This window comes from Corvus moneduloides, chromosome 6 (genome assembly GCF_009650955.1).
Source record: "Corvus moneduloides isolate bCorMon1 chromosome 6, bCorMon1.pri, whole genome shotgun sequence".
In the NCBI taxonomy this organism is placed as follows: Eukaryota; Metazoa; Chordata; class Aves; order Passeriformes; family Corvidae; genus Corvus; species Corvus moneduloides.
This window is the reverse complement of record NC_045481.1, coordinates 10,350,885-10,368,929: the sequence shown is the minus strand read 5'-3', so window position 1 is coordinate 10,368,929 and position 18,045 is coordinate 10,350,885. Positions and strand designations below refer to the sequence as shown.

General features: G+C 39.1%; 1 protein-coding gene across 18 annotated transcripts in view; it reads right to left on the bottom strand.

The window, feature by feature from the left end:
* CDC42BPB (CDC42 binding protein kinase beta) overlaps positions 1–18,045 on the bottom strand; it is a 91,570-nt gene that overhangs the window by 52,928 nt on the left and 20,597 nt on the right. For all 18 annotated transcript variants that reach the window (XM_032113484.1, XM_032113489.1, XM_032113485.1 and 15 more), the window contains exon 2: positions 9,810–9,901. In XM_032113484.1, coding sequence (XP_031969375.1) covers positions 9,810–9,901 — 92 coding nt within the window. The remainder of the gene's footprint in view (positions 1–9,809; positions 9,902–18,045) is intronic.

Genomic DNA, 18,045 nt, shown 5'->3' with positions numbered 1-18,045 from the left:
CTTTAGTTCTAAGGGTAACAGTGGGACAGCTTCTCATGTCAGCAAAAAAATTCATTGAACCACACAGCAAATTAGGTAATTCCCCATGATTTTTATCTCTGGAAAGAAATCTTAGGGCTGCTGAAGATATCTCACAGAACTGACAGAATTTTTGCCTGACAAGACCTGACTTCTCAACCAGCTCGAATCATTAGAATTTTTTTAAAAGAAAACAAACAGAAAAGCATAATCCAAACTTCATTGATGTCTGACCTGAAACAGGGAAGCACAAACAAGATTATGCCCTGATAAACTCAATGCTATTGTGAGGAAGAGTACTGTTACAATACTGGAAAAGATCCTTTCTTCCATAAAATACTTCAGCAATTCCTTGAGTTACCTTTCTTTTACTTTCTTCATCAGGTGGCAGCATTTCTAAGTTTACTTCTGTCATCTAATGCTTTGTCTGCTTCTGAGATGTTATAGTGGAGTTGTTTTTTCTTACTTTTGTATCAATTCCTCCTTCTGTGGCATACCTCAAATTCAATTACAATAACCACACTGACCACTTTGCGAGATCAAACAGAGGTCTCTTATACTGCAATTGTGCTAACCATGCAAGATGTCTGGTTTTAAATATGATGGTTCTTATCCTACATACCAATCCACCACACCTATGAACATAAGGAAAAACCATTCAGTTGGTGTTCAGAGGTATTCCAAAGGACACAGATTTGTACACTGCTACAAATGCCTACTTTAAGAACAAAGGCATTGTTTCTATCTTCAGAGTTTAAAAGTCTACTGGCTGAACAAGTGCTCATGTTATGCACAGACCAGGATTTAATATTGGTGTTCACTCTTCATTTCCAAGGCTAATACAACTTACACTGTAAGAGAAGTTAAAAAAACCCAAAAAGAAGTATGCTAAAGATAATGAAAGGAAAAAAATGTACAAGCAGAGGTATAATAAAACAGCTTCCAAAGAAGATTTAATAACCTAAAATATTCCAGGCCTGCAAGAGATAACAGCTACAACAGACACAGGAAACCATGAATGTCATGGAGAAGATGGAACAGAGAACAATAATTTGCTGTTTCTCATAACACAGACATTGAAAAGCATCAAATAAAATAGAAAGGTAACAAGATGAAAGAAAGTATTATTGTCACACAAAAGTTCTGGAACTCAGCCACAGGCTGCTGTGGCTATCTAAGTATTTAGAAAGTATTTAAATACATACATGCTTAATACCTGAGTAACACACACTGCAGTGTGGGCCTCAGTGACTACTGACCACCGAGTTAAAGATGTAGGTTGGGGAGACCCTGAACCCTCAGCCACTGAAACTGTGAGGATTCAGCTCTGCTCCGTTCTTGGATTTCTTTCCTACACCTCTCTACCTGGCCAAAGGGGTGGGATGGGTGCTAACTAATCCACACACCTTTGCCCCAGAACTACCACCTTTAATACCTGTGTCAAACTAAGGAAATGAAAACTTACTCCCAACTTGCATCTCATAATGCCAGGTTGGAATGCAGAATCAGGGGGGCCTAATCCTCAACAATCACAGAATAGTTTGGTAGATATTTAGGTGATTATGTTTTATTAACTCTTCAAAAAGTGACAAGGAAAAACTGCAGATGCAAGGGTTCCCCCACCACTGTAACCCCCCTTCCAGGCATGCCTGGATGGACTGATTACCATCTGATTTGATTAGCATCACTATGACTTGTCATGCTCAAGGCTGAGGCAACAGGAAAACTGCAATAAAGCTCAAGTATGTTTCCTCGAGGATTTCAGAAAGCCTAATGAATCCTAGTGCCTACACTTCAACCAACTTTACACATATTTATGTCAAAAAAAAGTATGACAAGTGGGGCTAAAGCATAAGTGAGATCCAGCTATGGTAACTACAAGCCACAACACCCCATCAGATTCGTATTGCTTCTGCCATACATTTCCCTCCCATATTTTGTGTCTCAAAGCTCTGTTTCACTTGTACTGCAATAAAATAAAATAAAGAACCAATATAGTCAAAGTAGCTTTTCTAGACTTCGGCAAGAGTTAGTATTTTGCTTCTTGAATTGTTTTATAGGACTATTTTGCTATGTTTTGATCTTCAAAACCCACTCCATACTGACATTTAGGGCTGCACTGTGCAAAGCCATCCCAGGTTAAGTTCCACCTTTCCTAATGTTCCAATGAAATCTACAGGGTGGGAATCTGAGCCAAATAAGCCTCTACAGACATGACAGAACTTCCCACCACTGTACTTTGCCCTTTGAGCGACATGATCAGCATTAGTAAGCAGCATCAAGTTACAAATTTTTTATATAAACGATAAGTATGGTGCATTAAAGTGCAGAAATCATTTAAATATAAGACTGGCTTTCCAAAAACAATTAAGCCAGCTAACAAATACTTCTTGGAAATCATGCTGGCATTAATTTCAAAGCAAAGACAAAAAAAGCTCACTAGGACACTATTCATGCTCATGGCACCTTAAACTTTCATGTGAAACTTACTCTCACGGACTGGACTTAAATTAAAAAGGTGAAACTCAACTGCAAAATGTTCTCAGCTGAAAAGAAGAGGAACACAGGCATACAGGTGATAATACTCTCATAATGGCAGGTAGTTAAGAAAAAAGGGAAACTCGAGTCTGGAACTCACAGGCAGATACACACCCGCTGGGGATGGGTAAACATTACTGCCTTGCAATACAAACTCACTGGAAACTCCACACACAGCCACACCTCAGAAAAATAAACTTCACCTGGAGCAGGTGTGAAAGAGGACGATTGAGGTGATCAAGGAACTAAAGGGCCTCTCATGCTACTGTGGGAATAGAAAAGGCCTTACTTGCTAAAAAAAGAGAAAAAAAGCATATATTATTGTTATTATTCAAGGCCAGGGTGGATGGGATTCTGACCAACCTGGTCTAGTGAAAGGTGTCCCTGCCCATGGCAGTGAGGTTGGAACGAGAAAATCCTTTAAGTCCCTTCCAACCAAAACCATTCTATGATTCTAAAAATAAAATTGGAAGGAAGGGCATCAATAAATGTGGACGATAAAAGATCTCCTTAGTTTAACAGACAATAAAATTGCATGGATAAAAGAGTGTAAAATATCATGAATTAACCTTTTACAGGAACTTGGAAAGGCTTTAGACATTTGAGGAGAGATTTTAGTCAAGCCTTTCAACTGGGAAAAGAGACAAAATGTCATTTCAGATGTAAACAATTTATCCATAATGTCTTATTACCAGATTCATAATTGAATATTACATTCATTTCCTTCGCTTAAAGCTTGTTTATGCCACTTTTACTCTACTATTTCTGTCTCATGCTTGCACACCAGCTACTGCAAAAACACTGCAGGATCTACTTTATCCTCCTGGTACTCTTGGATAGGAAAACTCTTTGATACAGAGCTCATTAGTTGATAGTTTTAATATTACATCTTTGAGGAAAAACTGGTCTGGGCTGCTCTATCAGTTTTTTCATGTCTATTTTACATTTAAATTTAAAAGCCAGAGTGTCTTTTGATAGAGTTCATATGCCATGGTGCAGATTTACAAAGCAGTATCAGGTTTTTGAGCATGCAGTGTGTATCTTCATGTTGTGCAAATAAGAAATCCCTTACAAGCACCAGCCAGAAAGATTCTGCAGAAGAAGAATAAAGGCCTCAAATAGCACCTAAGCTGTTCCTCAGGTCCGGGGCGGGGGGGGGAAAGTGGGGGGGAAGCGTGGGGTGGTTTGAAGAGACAAATGGCTGCTCTCACAGCAGCACCACAATGAACTGTGTCTCTCCAGCTCCTTGCAACCTGCCTGTCTCCATAGTTACTTGGTGCTGCCACACAAACACACGGAGCTGAGGAGGACTGAGATAGCAACCAGCTCATCTGAAGCATTTTCAAAACAAAGCAGCTTCTTTCTTCATCCATTTCCACAGCAGAAAATAGCTTGCTTTGATTTAATTTTATTTTTTCATGAAGAGCACACTGAAGAAAAGCAAAACTAAATAAATACTTCTGCATTGTATTCTGAACGCTTTGACTCTCTGAATAGTTGAATGAAAAGTATCATGTGTGGTGCGCAATATTTTGGAATTCTGTTAATCTACAATGTAGGAAGATACAGTCCCTGCTGGGCACCTAACACCAACCACCAAAGCTCCTGAACTGGTAAGAAAGCCTTAATTGCAGCCCATAGGCTCGCTGTGCCTCAGGTTAATTTCTAGAAGTACATCAAAACACTGAACTCAGTACCCTACAGCTGTGATTACAAGGTGGAAAGGGCACAAAGAGCTCTGCCTCTCACTGCCAAGCACGACTGACCGCAGGAAGCCTCGGTTTTACACGTTCACTTCTCACTGCAACCTCAACCAGTATCTCTCATTAGAAACCACAGCACTGATCAGAACCTGTGGTACACAATGGATCAGTCTTACTTTCTCTCAGCCATTATTTTCTTTTGGAAACACATTTTTCTGTCTGTTGATCCCAGCTGAGACTCTGACTAAGCATCCTGAGTCGAGATGACGTATTATTACTGAACACTGCACAGATCAAATCTGTACACAACAGCACTTACATGAAAAGGTATTTCTAATCCATCCAGAGCATTAATACTTAGGTGGGGCACATTAAGAGTTTTAGTTATTTTTGTGCTAAGCAAGACCAAGCAGTTCCACCCTTCTGCAGGAACCACAGTAAGCATTGCTCATTCAAGAAATCCTTGCTAACAAAAAAGGGAAGGAAAACAATTGTTTCAGTTCCACGCTGCCAAATTTCCAGGAGGTGTCAGCCACGTTATACAATCCAAATTCTCAAACAAGGTACATTTTGACACGCTCTTCCTTCAACAACTGCTCTTTAACTGGAATGTGCTCATCTACAGCAGTGTGCCTAAATGGTCTTTCACACAAAATGAGGACGTGTGACCTTAAAGACGCACAAGCACATTTCTGAGGGCAGATGAACCTTGCAATGGAGCACATGCAAGTGTTTAGAGCCACAGTCGCCACGCACAGTGTACTCTTCCTATCTCTCTCACCCTGCTGTAAGGACAATTACTCCCAGTTCCTTTGGCATGTGCAGCCAAACACCAAGCACGCAGAAAGCATTTCTCAGGCTGGCCTGAGTTTCCCAGGTAGGCACAATTCCATCAAGCACAGGTTCTCAGGACACCTTTTCATTTCAAGTAACGGTCCATAGTGTTTCTAGATGAAAGGGATAGTCAGGCACAGGCAAACTTCAAACCACAGGTGGATTGCTTTTTTGGTTTCTTTGTTGTTTTGGTGTGGTTTTCTAAAGGTTGAAAATCTGGAAGAGTTTTGCATTCTATGCTGATATTCCTTACATTCTCTCCTAAAGACTGTGTATTTTCACTTTTGCACAGTTTGCAAAAGTGATTTTTTCACTGTTGTGTAGTTTGTGTGTTTTATGCATAGTTCACAAAAAACTTCATGCTACAGAGAATACTCTTTTTCTTGTCTACAAACACAGACTTCTGCAGTCATTTTATTCTTAGAAACCAGAATTAAGATAACAGAAACCCATTTTATTTCCGATTTTATTTCAGGGGGCTTTTCACTTATTATTAGTTTTATTCCCTTGTGGAGGTTGTCCCTCCATACATGAACTACCTGCCTGTATGACCTGGGAAATGAAAGACTGAAATTAACACTGGGGCACTCATGAAAATGCTCCACCCAGCTGGGTATATAGCCAGGTGAATACAGCCTAGGTGATGAGGAAGAACCGTGAGTAGTTTATCCTCCTTCCAGCTAGCATTTCAAATTATAAGCTATTCTAACTGTCATGCACTCAAGTAGCATTTCAAACTTTCCTTCCTTACTATGAAACTTCTGAAAAAAATAAATTATGTTCTCAAGGCAGTGACTTCCTGAGTCAGAGCCTTACATGCTGGTGTAAGGGATATTCAGACATTCAATTCACACTTCTTGCAAAGTGGCTGGCTTCCTTTATGTGAAAGGAGAAGTCCAGGCGGCTAGGGAAGAAATCTCTAGGCTCTAAGTTAGGCTGTTTCTCTCCTAGCATAGTAACGAGAATTTAAGAAACATTTTTCCTCTTGCTTTCTCAGACATCCCATGCTACAAGAAGTTTCATACAGGTGGTTTTTTTGCATTGGGTGTAGTTCTCATATTGCTGGAAAAAATGTAAAGAACACCAAGGTGAGTTCTGTTGGTCCGCAAAGGAGAAAGAAAGAGAAAGGTACTGACATGCCAGTACAGATGTGTACTGGTGATTGTATCAATCCGTCTTAGATACTGATTTTGCAGTTGTATTCACAGGGATAAATTCGTATGTGGTCTCAATCCTCTTTGGTCAAATACCACATTTCCTTGGATTACATTGTTTCCTGGCAAAAACTGATCACTGATCCTGACTAATAACTAATATCATGCTTTTATTTTGTTTAAACTATATTTCTTCAAAGCTACTGATTTATGCAAAAGTTGTTTGGTAAGAATAAAGCCCCTGGCATTCTCCAAAAAATCCAAAGAAGCTAAACTGAGAAGAATGCAATATAATTTTCATCCTTTTTAAAATCTACCTTGTTTAGCTGTTCAGTTTAAATTAAGCTACTTAATTCTAATAGGAATATGTTTAGTTTAATTCTGATTAATTTCTTTATACATTTAAACAAGTACTTTATAGGTATTTTTAAAATGTATTTTTAGCAGATTAAGCTCATCAAGTAGTTTCCAACATAGGTCCCATGTATGTATGAAAGTACTATGGAAAAATTAATCACAGCTCCTCCATTCAGTTTTCTTAAGTGTTGTTTTATACAAGTCAGATGCCACAAGCTCCTTTCAAGAAATTATGTTTCATTTTCTTATTATGGAAGGTCAACCTTTACATACTACTTGATAGTAACTATAAAATCTGGCAGCTATAGCAGTGTGGTATACACAAAGGTCAAAGGATTCTTTCATAAGCAAAAAACACAAAATACTCTGTGGCAAGAGGGATTAAAGTACAGTGAACTTAAAATCAATGATTCCTGTATAATTTAAACTGATCAAAAGTTTCAAGCTGCTGCAACTATAAACTAAAACTTTTCTAGGTAAGAGATTAACAAGATGTGATATTGACAGGTAACTGACACCACTAACTCTGTGAGCACTCACAACTCTAACAGAAGGATGAAACTAAGATACTTTCTCATTTCACTTCTGTGAAATTTCCTTTCCACTGGAGGGGATGGAATGTGTGAACTGCTTTTGCGAAGTTCCATGCTTTTCCAAATGAAAAGAGTATCAAACACATTGTTGGTTCTGGCACTCCAAGCACTATTAACACAAGTTTCCACCTAGAATTTGTATCTTTTATGCACCTTAAGACTTTTCATTAACAGCTAAGGAAGACCATCCTAAACGCCCTCGCAAATATAAACTAAAGTCTCTTGAAGTGCATATAAATACTTCATCTGCTGTTGTACTGAGATTTCCAATTGGTAAGTTCCATAGGTGAAGTAGAGCATCTTTTGAAAAAAGAACAGAAAAAATACTATGGAAAACAGGCCTTCCTTGAATATTATACTGTGGGAAGGCATTCCCAACACTGACTCCATCTGAAGTCACTATAAAGGGTTCCCATTTTTGATAGCTATAGCATTCACAAGTCTAGTTCTGAAAAGATCCAGAAACCACTTCTAATCCTGCCAAAACACAAACTGCCAAAATACTAATCTGAAATTCTTTAGATATCAGTGGTGACAGCCACTATAGCAAGTCATTTGGCACAGCAAGACCAGAACAACATCAAAGTATCCTGTGCTGAGCTTTCCCATCTATATTGTATGCAGTTCAGGAATTTAATTTCACACTGTATCTAGCCTGGTTTCCTGGACCAAACATGCTTTGAAGCTGTTAGGAGAGTCAAACCCAGTGATTGATTCTTGCGCACTCCTTGAATCCAAAAGGCCATTTGGTCCACACCTGGAATGGAGGTTCTGGTTAGTTTCCTCCAGAAGAAACCCAGCTCCTGCAGAGTAAAATCCTTACGCAGTACGTGGGGGCATTGTCTTCAAAAGTGTGCCGCTGCTTTGAACCAAGACCCTAACAAAGAGGCAGACAGGTAACTACTACTGTCTTGATTCTTTAGGCCTTTTATCTACTTATAAACCTCCCTTCTTAGACTTCTTTTCTGGACTAAGTTTGTAGCTCTCAGTCCTTCCTTAGACTTACCAATTTTTTTTCAATTTTTGCTTTTTTCTGACAAACTTTTTACAGTGACCTTTTTTCTTTAAAACTCATGTTCAAATAGTACTCAAGTGAATCACTCAAGTGAAAGAACTGATTTTCATGTAGTATTTCCACTATTCTAAGATAACACTTCCTTTTTTGTAACAAGTGATGCACTCATCAAGTTCAACATCCACTAGAAAGTGAACTTTTGTCTTATAGGGCAAGATGTTATTGCTTATCTGGACATTTTATTAAAATGCTCCAGTTCCTTCAGCAGCTGTGTTCATGATGATTAAATGTGAACCACATGTTACCTCATCACATCACTAGATGATGGTAGAGATGAAGAGATATTCTTGAAACATTAACTTCTGTCTTAGGTGTCCACTTTTCTCAAAAGCAGTTTCTGAAGCAGCTTAAAATCACATGGATATGAAGTCATTACTTCACCCATTACCAAGTGCATATGCACATAGAAACCTCGTTGCTTTCTGAACCCAGGTCAAGTAGGGTCTTGGTGTTTCTTTAGCTGAGTTTCTGGTTGGCCTGTGCTACCCCTGTCCCACAATCAAACCCTATGTGAAAGAGTTTGAGCTGTCCAGGGCACACCACACTTGGAAGGAATGCCTAGCACAGCAGACAGCCCTGCTCTCTGCTCTGTGGAGACAACAGGACATGGGGATCAGGAAGCTTATCCTTAGCCACCGGCAGCAAAAGCTGCAACCAGGTGCTAATGGGCTGAAGTGAGCCACTAATGGCAGTCTCTGCATTTCACTTTAGTGTGGCACTACTTCGAAGAAGTTTCCGGAAAGAAATATAACGGTTTTATTACTTCTAGAAGTTCTCTAGTTAATAACCTTTTTTGCTGACATCTATGACTTTACCTGTTCTTAAATGCTGAAAAGGTTGTCTTTGAGGTTCTCAGTTATCTAATGCCTGTTGTCCATGACGGCTTTTGTCAGTGGCAACCCCTATCGGGCTTGTGTAATTGATGAGACTTTCAACAAACATATTAAGTAAAGCTTCAGTGCAGGGTCCTGGGACTGACGAGTCCTCAAAACACAAGGCGTTCCTATCATCGCAGCATGACTCGACTTGCTGTCCAAAAAACAGATCCAGCAGCCTTTGATCTTCAAAGATGACAGGGAACAGCCTTTGAGGCAGCCAAATGCGTCTTTCTGCATTACCAGATTGCTACAGAGACAGGCAGATGGGCGGAGCAGCCTCCTCGCTCCTACCATAGAAGCAGCCCAGCTCTGTGTTAAATTAGAGCAGCACCGAGCAGCACATATGGCAAGTGGGAGAAGAGATCCCAAATTCAGCTGTGCAGCTGCTAGGTGGGACCACCCCATCCATACGCACATCCAAGAGACACTTGTTTGGCTACACTGAAGTCAGAAAGAGCCAGCCACAGAAACGGCACACCTGGACACCGAATCTCCTGCTTCAAAGGGACCTTGCACCAGGTACCTAGCTACATCCCACATTTGGAAGTATTTTAATACACCTATGTGAACCTTTCGTCCTCAGGTCAACTGTAACAAGAAATCAGATGCACAAACAATGAAAGTTTTATTACTACAACTGAAAGTAAAAAATCCCTTACCTCTCCAAATGCACCTCTTCCGATCACTTTTATAATTTCAAAGTCATCTCGGTGGAGTTGCATTTCCTTTACCAATTTTGTAAATGGTTTTGCTGTTTAACAAAAAAAAGAAAAAAGAAAATTCAATTATAAAGAGAAACATCACAAGCCAACCCATAAACTGGAGGTCAAAAATACTCACTGCATACCCAGAGCAATAGCAGATTTTCAACTACTAAAACTACAGAAGGACAAAAAGCTAATTACACTATTTAATTAACAATTAACACTTTTTAAAAAGTTCAATCGCATGAATGGTTCTGTCTTGCTGATAGTAAGAATATAGAGCAAAGTGGTCTTTCAGAAGGATTTTCCCCCTCCTTTCTTTAGGGTTTTGTGAATCAGTGAAGGACCATGTGAAAGGGAGAGCTCATTCATTATTGGTAAACCCTATGGAAAATCTGTCCTACCCTGCAGGCACTAGATTAAGTCTCTTCTTAAGTGGAGTGCAGCTTTACTTTTTATTATTTCAGCTAGTACCAGCTAAGGCTTTAACAAGCCAATCTCAAGAGATAGCTGTCTCTACTCCACAGCAGTGAAACCATTTCCCACAAGATCTGTGGCTAATTTAAGCTTTTTACTTTGAACTATCTTTTCTGTTAAGCAACATTCACCAGATCTCAATTAGACCAAGTACTGAAGGGCTGCAATCTAAAAAGAGGTCCAGCAATTAACTAACTTACACTTACTTTGTTCTGGTGGTCCCACATTTCTCAAAATATTTGGTGGATAAATTCCACTATACCTGCAGATCCATCAGTTTTCTCCTCTCCAGATCCCATTAAGAATACTTTATTTCTAGCATATCACAGCATGTGGATTACTATTTAGATAGAACGTTTATTACAAGACTCTACTCTGAAGACCAGCTCAATAAGGAAAAACAGTGGTGCCAAGTGCAAGCAAACTGCACAAGGATGAGTTTGCACAAGCACAGCAGCAGTCTACTCTTCAAACTAGGCACAAAAAGATTGCTGCTCTTCACCTCATCACAAACACTATTAGACTAAAAAGACCAAAGTTTTCAAACACATGTATTTTTTTCCCATCTGCAACTGAATAAAACATCATAGAACTACTACTTGTAATTCAGCCCAGACTCCTGTTTACCTCACCTTACATTACGATTAAGCTAGTAAGTTATAAGCCAAACAGAATTCCTACAAGAGGGATCACTGCCTTGACGGTGTATTTCAGATGTTAAGACAAACAAACTAAACCTTATAACCACACAGAGACACAGAAGTCTGAACTGGAGACTGAAAATTTCATTATGAAGTCTAACCAAGAATGCCTGAAAACCTCTCAGCAAAAAAACGTAACTGCTAAAATAATGAAGAAACAGCTGTACTGAAGAACAGTCATGTTGCTTCCTTGTACTTAGGAGGGTGCTACTGAAAAGGCTTCCTCCAGAAGTAATACCCCTTTCACTGAGAGTTTCTTGTCTATCCAAAGTATGAAATTTAAAGAATGAGACTCTACTACATTTTCTGCTAGACTCCCTACTTCAGCTGGGCAGAAATGCCTACCACACTTTCCCTCACCACAAGGTCACTGAGACTATCACCTCAAACTCAAAATTGTTTCCACCGAAGTTCCCCAGCACCACCATCTCCAACCAGTTAGAGACCTATACCAGTCCAATCAGACACCTGTACAAGTAATATACCACAGCCATCAGCAGTGGTACTATCAACTATTTTGCAAGGTTCTCTCACCTCCTTCCCATCAAATTAAAACAGATTGAGGAAACACAACTGCAGACAAGAAATAAACATGAAAGTTCCCTTATTAAGTATGGGTTTGCTACTACAGAATGCTGGTTGTTGAACTAATTTCGCAAAACAACCAGCTTCTGTTATTAAAACTCAAGGGGAAATAAAATCTAGTATTTATTTCTAGAGGACACTAACCCAATAATAACTTTTGTTTTAAGTAAATAGCACATTTTAGCAAAAATTCTACTAAGTAAACAAAATGTCAAAATCAGAAAATCATAGAATGATTTGGGTTGGAAGGGACCTTTAAGATCATCTCGTTCCAAGCCCCTGCTATGGGCGGGGACACCTTCCACTAGACCAGGTTGTTCAGAGTCCCATCCAGCCTGGCCTTGAACACTTCCAGGGATGGAGCATCCACAACTTCTCTGGGCAAAAGAAACAATTGGTTTAAGTATAAAAAGCCCTCCTGCTGTAAATTGGTCACAAGCAACTTTCAAAGCCAGAAGAGACAAATCTACTAAAGTTCAAGCTGTCCTGTACACTCAGAAAAACCCCCTTTTATCTTACATTTCTGCTGACTGATGACAAAATGTTTTATTATTTCATCTACAAATTTTCCTGCTTGGAAGTGTATCAAGCTTCACACCACTAAAACTGAAATTCAGTTTAAAAATGCATAAAGTTGTATAAAAGCAAGTTAATTTGATTCGTTTTGTATTTTAATATTAATAAATATTATATATCAAGCAGAGCACATACTTAAGTTTCAGTACACAGAAGAAATGGAGCCTGGAGGGAAGGGCATTACTGCTATCTTTCAAGAAATTGTATCCTTGAAGAAGGAAGGATGAGCAGCCCTCATTTTCCTGACCACCATTCCTGTTAAAATCTACAAGAGTCCTGGGTTGGTCCTGCTTTTTCCATCTCAATTGGTCAACTGAAGTACTAGTCAATACAATCAACTAGTTTAATATATGTAAATTAAAAGAAATATTCACTCCTAGAAGGAAGTTACTATTTTTACAAGCCATTTGTGCACTTCACTAATGTTTGCTTTTAGTACTTAGCAGGTGATCATGTTCGGAAACACAGCAGCTTCAGTGGTCTCTGCTTTGAAAGCACCGAACACAAACACTTGAATGTACAGAAAAAGTTTAAATTTTGCAGGACCTCCCCTGAACTGGAAAAATTCCAAGTATTTCTCAATGTATCTAAGATGCCTTAAAAGTAAATATAACTTGAAAATTAAACTGAATGTCAATAGAATCTCATGACCACAGAGACTACAACAGCCGTTACAGAGCAGATTAGAGCACAGAGGAGGCAACAGACCAGTAATTTATTTAAACCAATATAAACTTTATTGGCATTTTGAAGTAGAACCCTGTTTACACCAGGATGTGACCTGCTGCATTTAAATACTGGATTTCACAATTTCTCTCTCTTAATAAGTTAAATCAAAAACTATTTCCAATTCGCTTTCCTGCAGTTGTCCCAGGAGGCTGCTGTTCCTCAATCTGCAAATATGCGTATCAGTAGCATGCACAGAACTGGCAAAACTGAGTGAGGAGAAACTTGCACCAAAAAGCATCAGAGACAGTGTCCACTGTGCTTGCCAGAACAATTCCAAGTGATTTATCACTACCTAACTGGTAAAAAGAGCTACAGCTTCTCCTTTTAAATATAACTATTTGATGAACAGGGAACTCAAAGCAAACTTATCTCCATAAACTGGAATGAATAATTACTTTTGATCCTAATATTGAAGACAGAACTTATGATCTGGAGTTGATTTAATCCTTAATGAAAGTATTTCATCCTGGCAAACAGAAGCATTAGCTGTAGTGGGGGTTTTGTTGGCAGTGATTACTGAATTTTGTTATATATACACACTGTTGTCAGGGTAACATTAGCTGAGAATAATTGCAAGAGTTTGTTTATTCACAACTGTGAGGATGTAATCAGAATGTGGGATAGACACTCTATGTGCAATATCTTTGTATGCATCATTGCCTTTTCTCTCAAGCTGATTTTGCATTATTGTACTTATTTTTGTTTGGAAGAAGGGTGTTTTCTGTAACGCCAGACAAGGAATAAAAAAACCAAATCCAAACAAAAAATTTTAAGAAGCCAAGTAATGTATGCTCTCAAGAAAATAATACAAAACAGTAACAGTTGATGTTTTGATTCATAATGGAAAGTGAAATGCCAGCATTTATTTCTTCATTGAATAGCAGGGTGCATATGAAAGACATAATTCTCCATATACAAATTCTATTCTGATCATATATTCCTCTTCCACAGATAGATGGGATTAGGATATTTTGTTTACACAAAAAGAAAACATCAATTTGAATAATTTGAAAACATAATTTAAACACAGTCACAGGTAAATAGGTTTGTGATTTAGGTTTGAGAGCTGGTGCCATCTACACTGCAGTCAATCTGTATTATGGCACCTGATAGAAAATACTTGGAGGCAGTTTCAAAATGACTGAAAGCTGCAGGAAACGCCAGCAGAGATGATCTGACACAGCAGACTGGGCACTCAGCACTGCTACCCCAGGAATGGGTGCACACTGGCCTCATATGTCAGATGTCTTCTCATTTCTGAAAGCAAGTCAGGGAAGGATGGCAGTATTGTCAACATCACCCTCAAAAAATAATAGGTCAACTTTTCCCACCTAGAATGTAGTTAAAAATGAGAAGAGTCAAGGTATGTTTCAAATTTTTACTCTCTTTTCATATTCTGGATCATTCCATTTATGTCAGTAATTTACCATGTGGAATCACAAAAGCTAACATCCTTACGCTGCAGTGGGCAAAAGACAATCCACTGGGTTATGATGACTGCTGCTTCAGTGGTGGAGTTAGCCCAGGACTCTCACTGGAGGACTCCTCCATATTTTGTCAGGCAGTACAAGTTTCCAGAAATTTTAAAAAATCACTTAGCTGAAGAAGCCAAATGTTCAAGAACATCTGATGTTTTGTATCATTGGCAGCTCTAAGTTTTAAGTAAATGTGACAACTGCAAGAAAATAATACACAGACTCACAATTCAGGTTGAAAGGGACTAGCTGGTCTCTAATCCAATCACCTGCTCAAATCACAGTCAATATTAACCAGGTTATTTATGGTTCTGCCTGATTAGGTTTCAAAACCTTCCAAGGATGAAGACTCCATGGGACAACCTATTCATATACTAGACTGACTACACCAGAGAGTTTCACAGTTCAGAACTGATCCTGTAAGTGATTTGGGGTTTAAGTCATAATATAACATGATAACATTCAGGTGGATCTGGCCTGAAGGTATGTCCAAACTGTCTGGTCAGACAGAAATTCATCTGCCACCATGCTCCCTTTATCTCCTCATCCCCTCTACAAAACATTGTGGTAGGAAACTATGTGAATTGCAAAATATTAATGTCCGGGAAAAACAAAATGACACAGATAACTGTCTGTGGACCCATACTCCCACCAGGCAGGTCCAGTACTTTATTTAAGATGTTTTCTTTGGAGAAAGAACATGAAAGAGCAGCAAATTTTACCATTTCCCTCAGCCATCCCTCTTAACTTATATTCTAGAAATCAAGTAAGTTGTGTGTCCTTTGTGCACCCTTTTCAAAGAAACAGTGTTCCGATGATATTGCTACTAAAACAGCAGGCTGGCAGGTTTAACAAGTTAGTGCTTGTATACATGTCTTGAGAGATACCCACACCCAGGTAGCCCCAACCTGCTTACTAAGGTGATAAATACCTGTTACAACCCACACTTGAGTTTTAAAGAAGTACAATCCTCTTGTATCAGATTGTGAAATTTTCTCTGTATTTTAGAAATGCAAGTTTTTTTATTCTTCCATCCTATGCTGACTGAGTTTTAATTTTTCCAATAGACCCTTGCTTCCCTTTTCCTGTGCTGGCCTGTTTCCTCTTACTGTCTACCTCTGTGAATGCTTTTTTTTTCAGTCTTGTTTCCTAAGGAAATAAGGTATGTGTGATCACATTGCTGGGCATTCTGAGGCCACTCCTCTCACCCAGTACCTTTTGATCCCAATAAAGACCCTACACATCCCCTTTACCAAATTTCACTGAAGCTGTTGGAAGATACCAAGTTCCTACAAGTTTTATTTAAAAAACGGCAGTGAATAGGAGACACTCACGGTATCACCTCCACTAAGGGAAAGGTGGCAGCAGAAATACAGCAGTCACCTGCTCAGCCAGCACACACCCATGTGCAAAGCAGACATACCTCACTGTCCATAGTCATGCAGGGACAGTGGGACAATACTGCACAGAAGAGGGAAGAAAGGAAGTGTGCAGCAGAAAAGGGAAGGTCACGCAGTGGGAAGGGCAGGGCGTTATTCCACTGAGCCTAGTAAAGGAGATAAATACAAATTCTCAAGGAAGACAAACTTCACCAAAGTTCTGCTGTTTACAGTCAAAGGCGACACATTCTGTGTTCTCTGACACATTTTCTCCTGGGCCTTTGACTTCTGCCATGCCCTCCCTCCTGTTTCTATGACGTACAAACACACACTTCACTTACTCTGCCTCTTGCTCAATGATCCAATTCTTCATCATTCATCAGCATCCATTGGACCAATGCAGTGGTGCAAGGCTCTTGGTTATCACTACAATGACACAAACTCTACTGCCTTTAAACCCACAGAAGCATAACCCGGTTACCTCTTGCGAAGTGCCTACAGAACTTGCAGAACAGCCTCTTGCTACAACACTGCTTCACAAGCTGTCAAGAGTCATTATTCCCTAAGCACTGCCATCCAGGTTTACAGTGGCTGGTACTCAGTATTTCCTAACTCTAACATGTTCTCTTCTAACAGTATTAATCTGAAATAAAATGCCAGTAGAAACAGACATATACACGAACACAATAGCAAGAAAGTCTGAGTCTTCTTGAGGCTGATTTTTCAAGACAGAAGGTGGTAACTAATTATTTAAATATCAAGTTGTTAGTCTTTATTTGGTATATAAATGCTTTAAAAAACTTCAAGCTTTCTGAACAACTATTGTACAAAGGCATCCATTTGCTGCCAGTTATGGATTTTGCTTCATTTTATGAAAGTCTTCTGACATATGTAAAAGAGTATCTGAGCACCTTCGATCAGACACCTTGCTGATACTTAACAGAACTATGACTTTGGATAACAATTGGATCAGATAATTACATGCAAAACTCCTCAAACATTTAAAAGGATAAAAACATCATTAATTTTAGGCATAAACCAGGACTGAGTGCTCATAGCTTTGGCATCTTGCTCCATAACTGGCTTTATCAGTTACAGAAGAACTGATTGTGGCAGTTGGAATTTGTACACTAATCTGCAGTAACTGCATGAAAAATTTATCACTAAGCTAAAGGCTAATGGCATTGGGAAATGCTTTGAAGAAAAATATTGAGTGGTAGTTCTGATGTTGATCCTATTAGTGTTGCTAAATTTGCCAGCAGAAGAGCAAGGCATTTACCTTGAAACATCATCTGTGCTCACTGTTATTCTTTTTGTGTGGCAAGCCCCAAAAGCAAGTGCCACACAGAAGGACTCAATCAGCAGCAATATGCCAGCTCGCTGATGAATGTTACCACAAACACTTAATAGCTGGCTATCTGCCTGCCTGGCCCATTCACTGCTTTCCATGCTTACAATGAAAGGACATCAAAGATGATACTCAAGGTTTGTACAGACAAGTACTGAGGAACACCAGATGGTTTCCAGTAGTCCAAGTGACAAATTACATTGCCAATTTAACTCCTGCCAAGGCCACTGTGTGTCTTTGAGAACTAAACAGCAACAGAGTTCTAACAGGTGAGAGGAAGTAAGTGTTGGCTCACACATCCAAAGAAACACACCAAATGACTATTTGCTGTACTCATATATGCAAGACCTTCATTTACCAAAGGAAAAATAACAGATAAAATAAAAACCACATGCCAGTCAGACCATGGCATGTGCTAGTACAACAAGGGATGCAAGTACAAGGAGAGGAAGCTTACATCTGTAACAAATAGAGGGTGAAGCTCACTGCCCAATTTCTTATTTTACTCATGTTACTGTCACTGAATGATCCAAATTTAGGGAATTACGACTTGGTTTCTAGAGCCAGTCCAGGCAGGGTTTGTCTTATTTATTTATTAATACTGAAGTTGATCTTGGAAGATGGGACTGTTAGTACTAACACTGAAGAAAAATGTGACTGTAAATAGCATTTACTTTGAAAAAGCCAGAAGTGACTTACTATGCACACAAACCTGGTGAAGCTTCACAAAATGTAGTATTTCAAGATACTGCTGTCAGGACACAGACTTTTTTAAGCAGGAAGAAAGACTGGACAAGAAAACCTGCACCTTTATATGTATTCATAAGGGCATTTAAAAAAACAGCAGTTTGAGATTAAACTCTAGCCCCACTCTCATGGGAGAATGAAGAAAGCCCCTAGAGAAACAGTGCTCCTGACTGC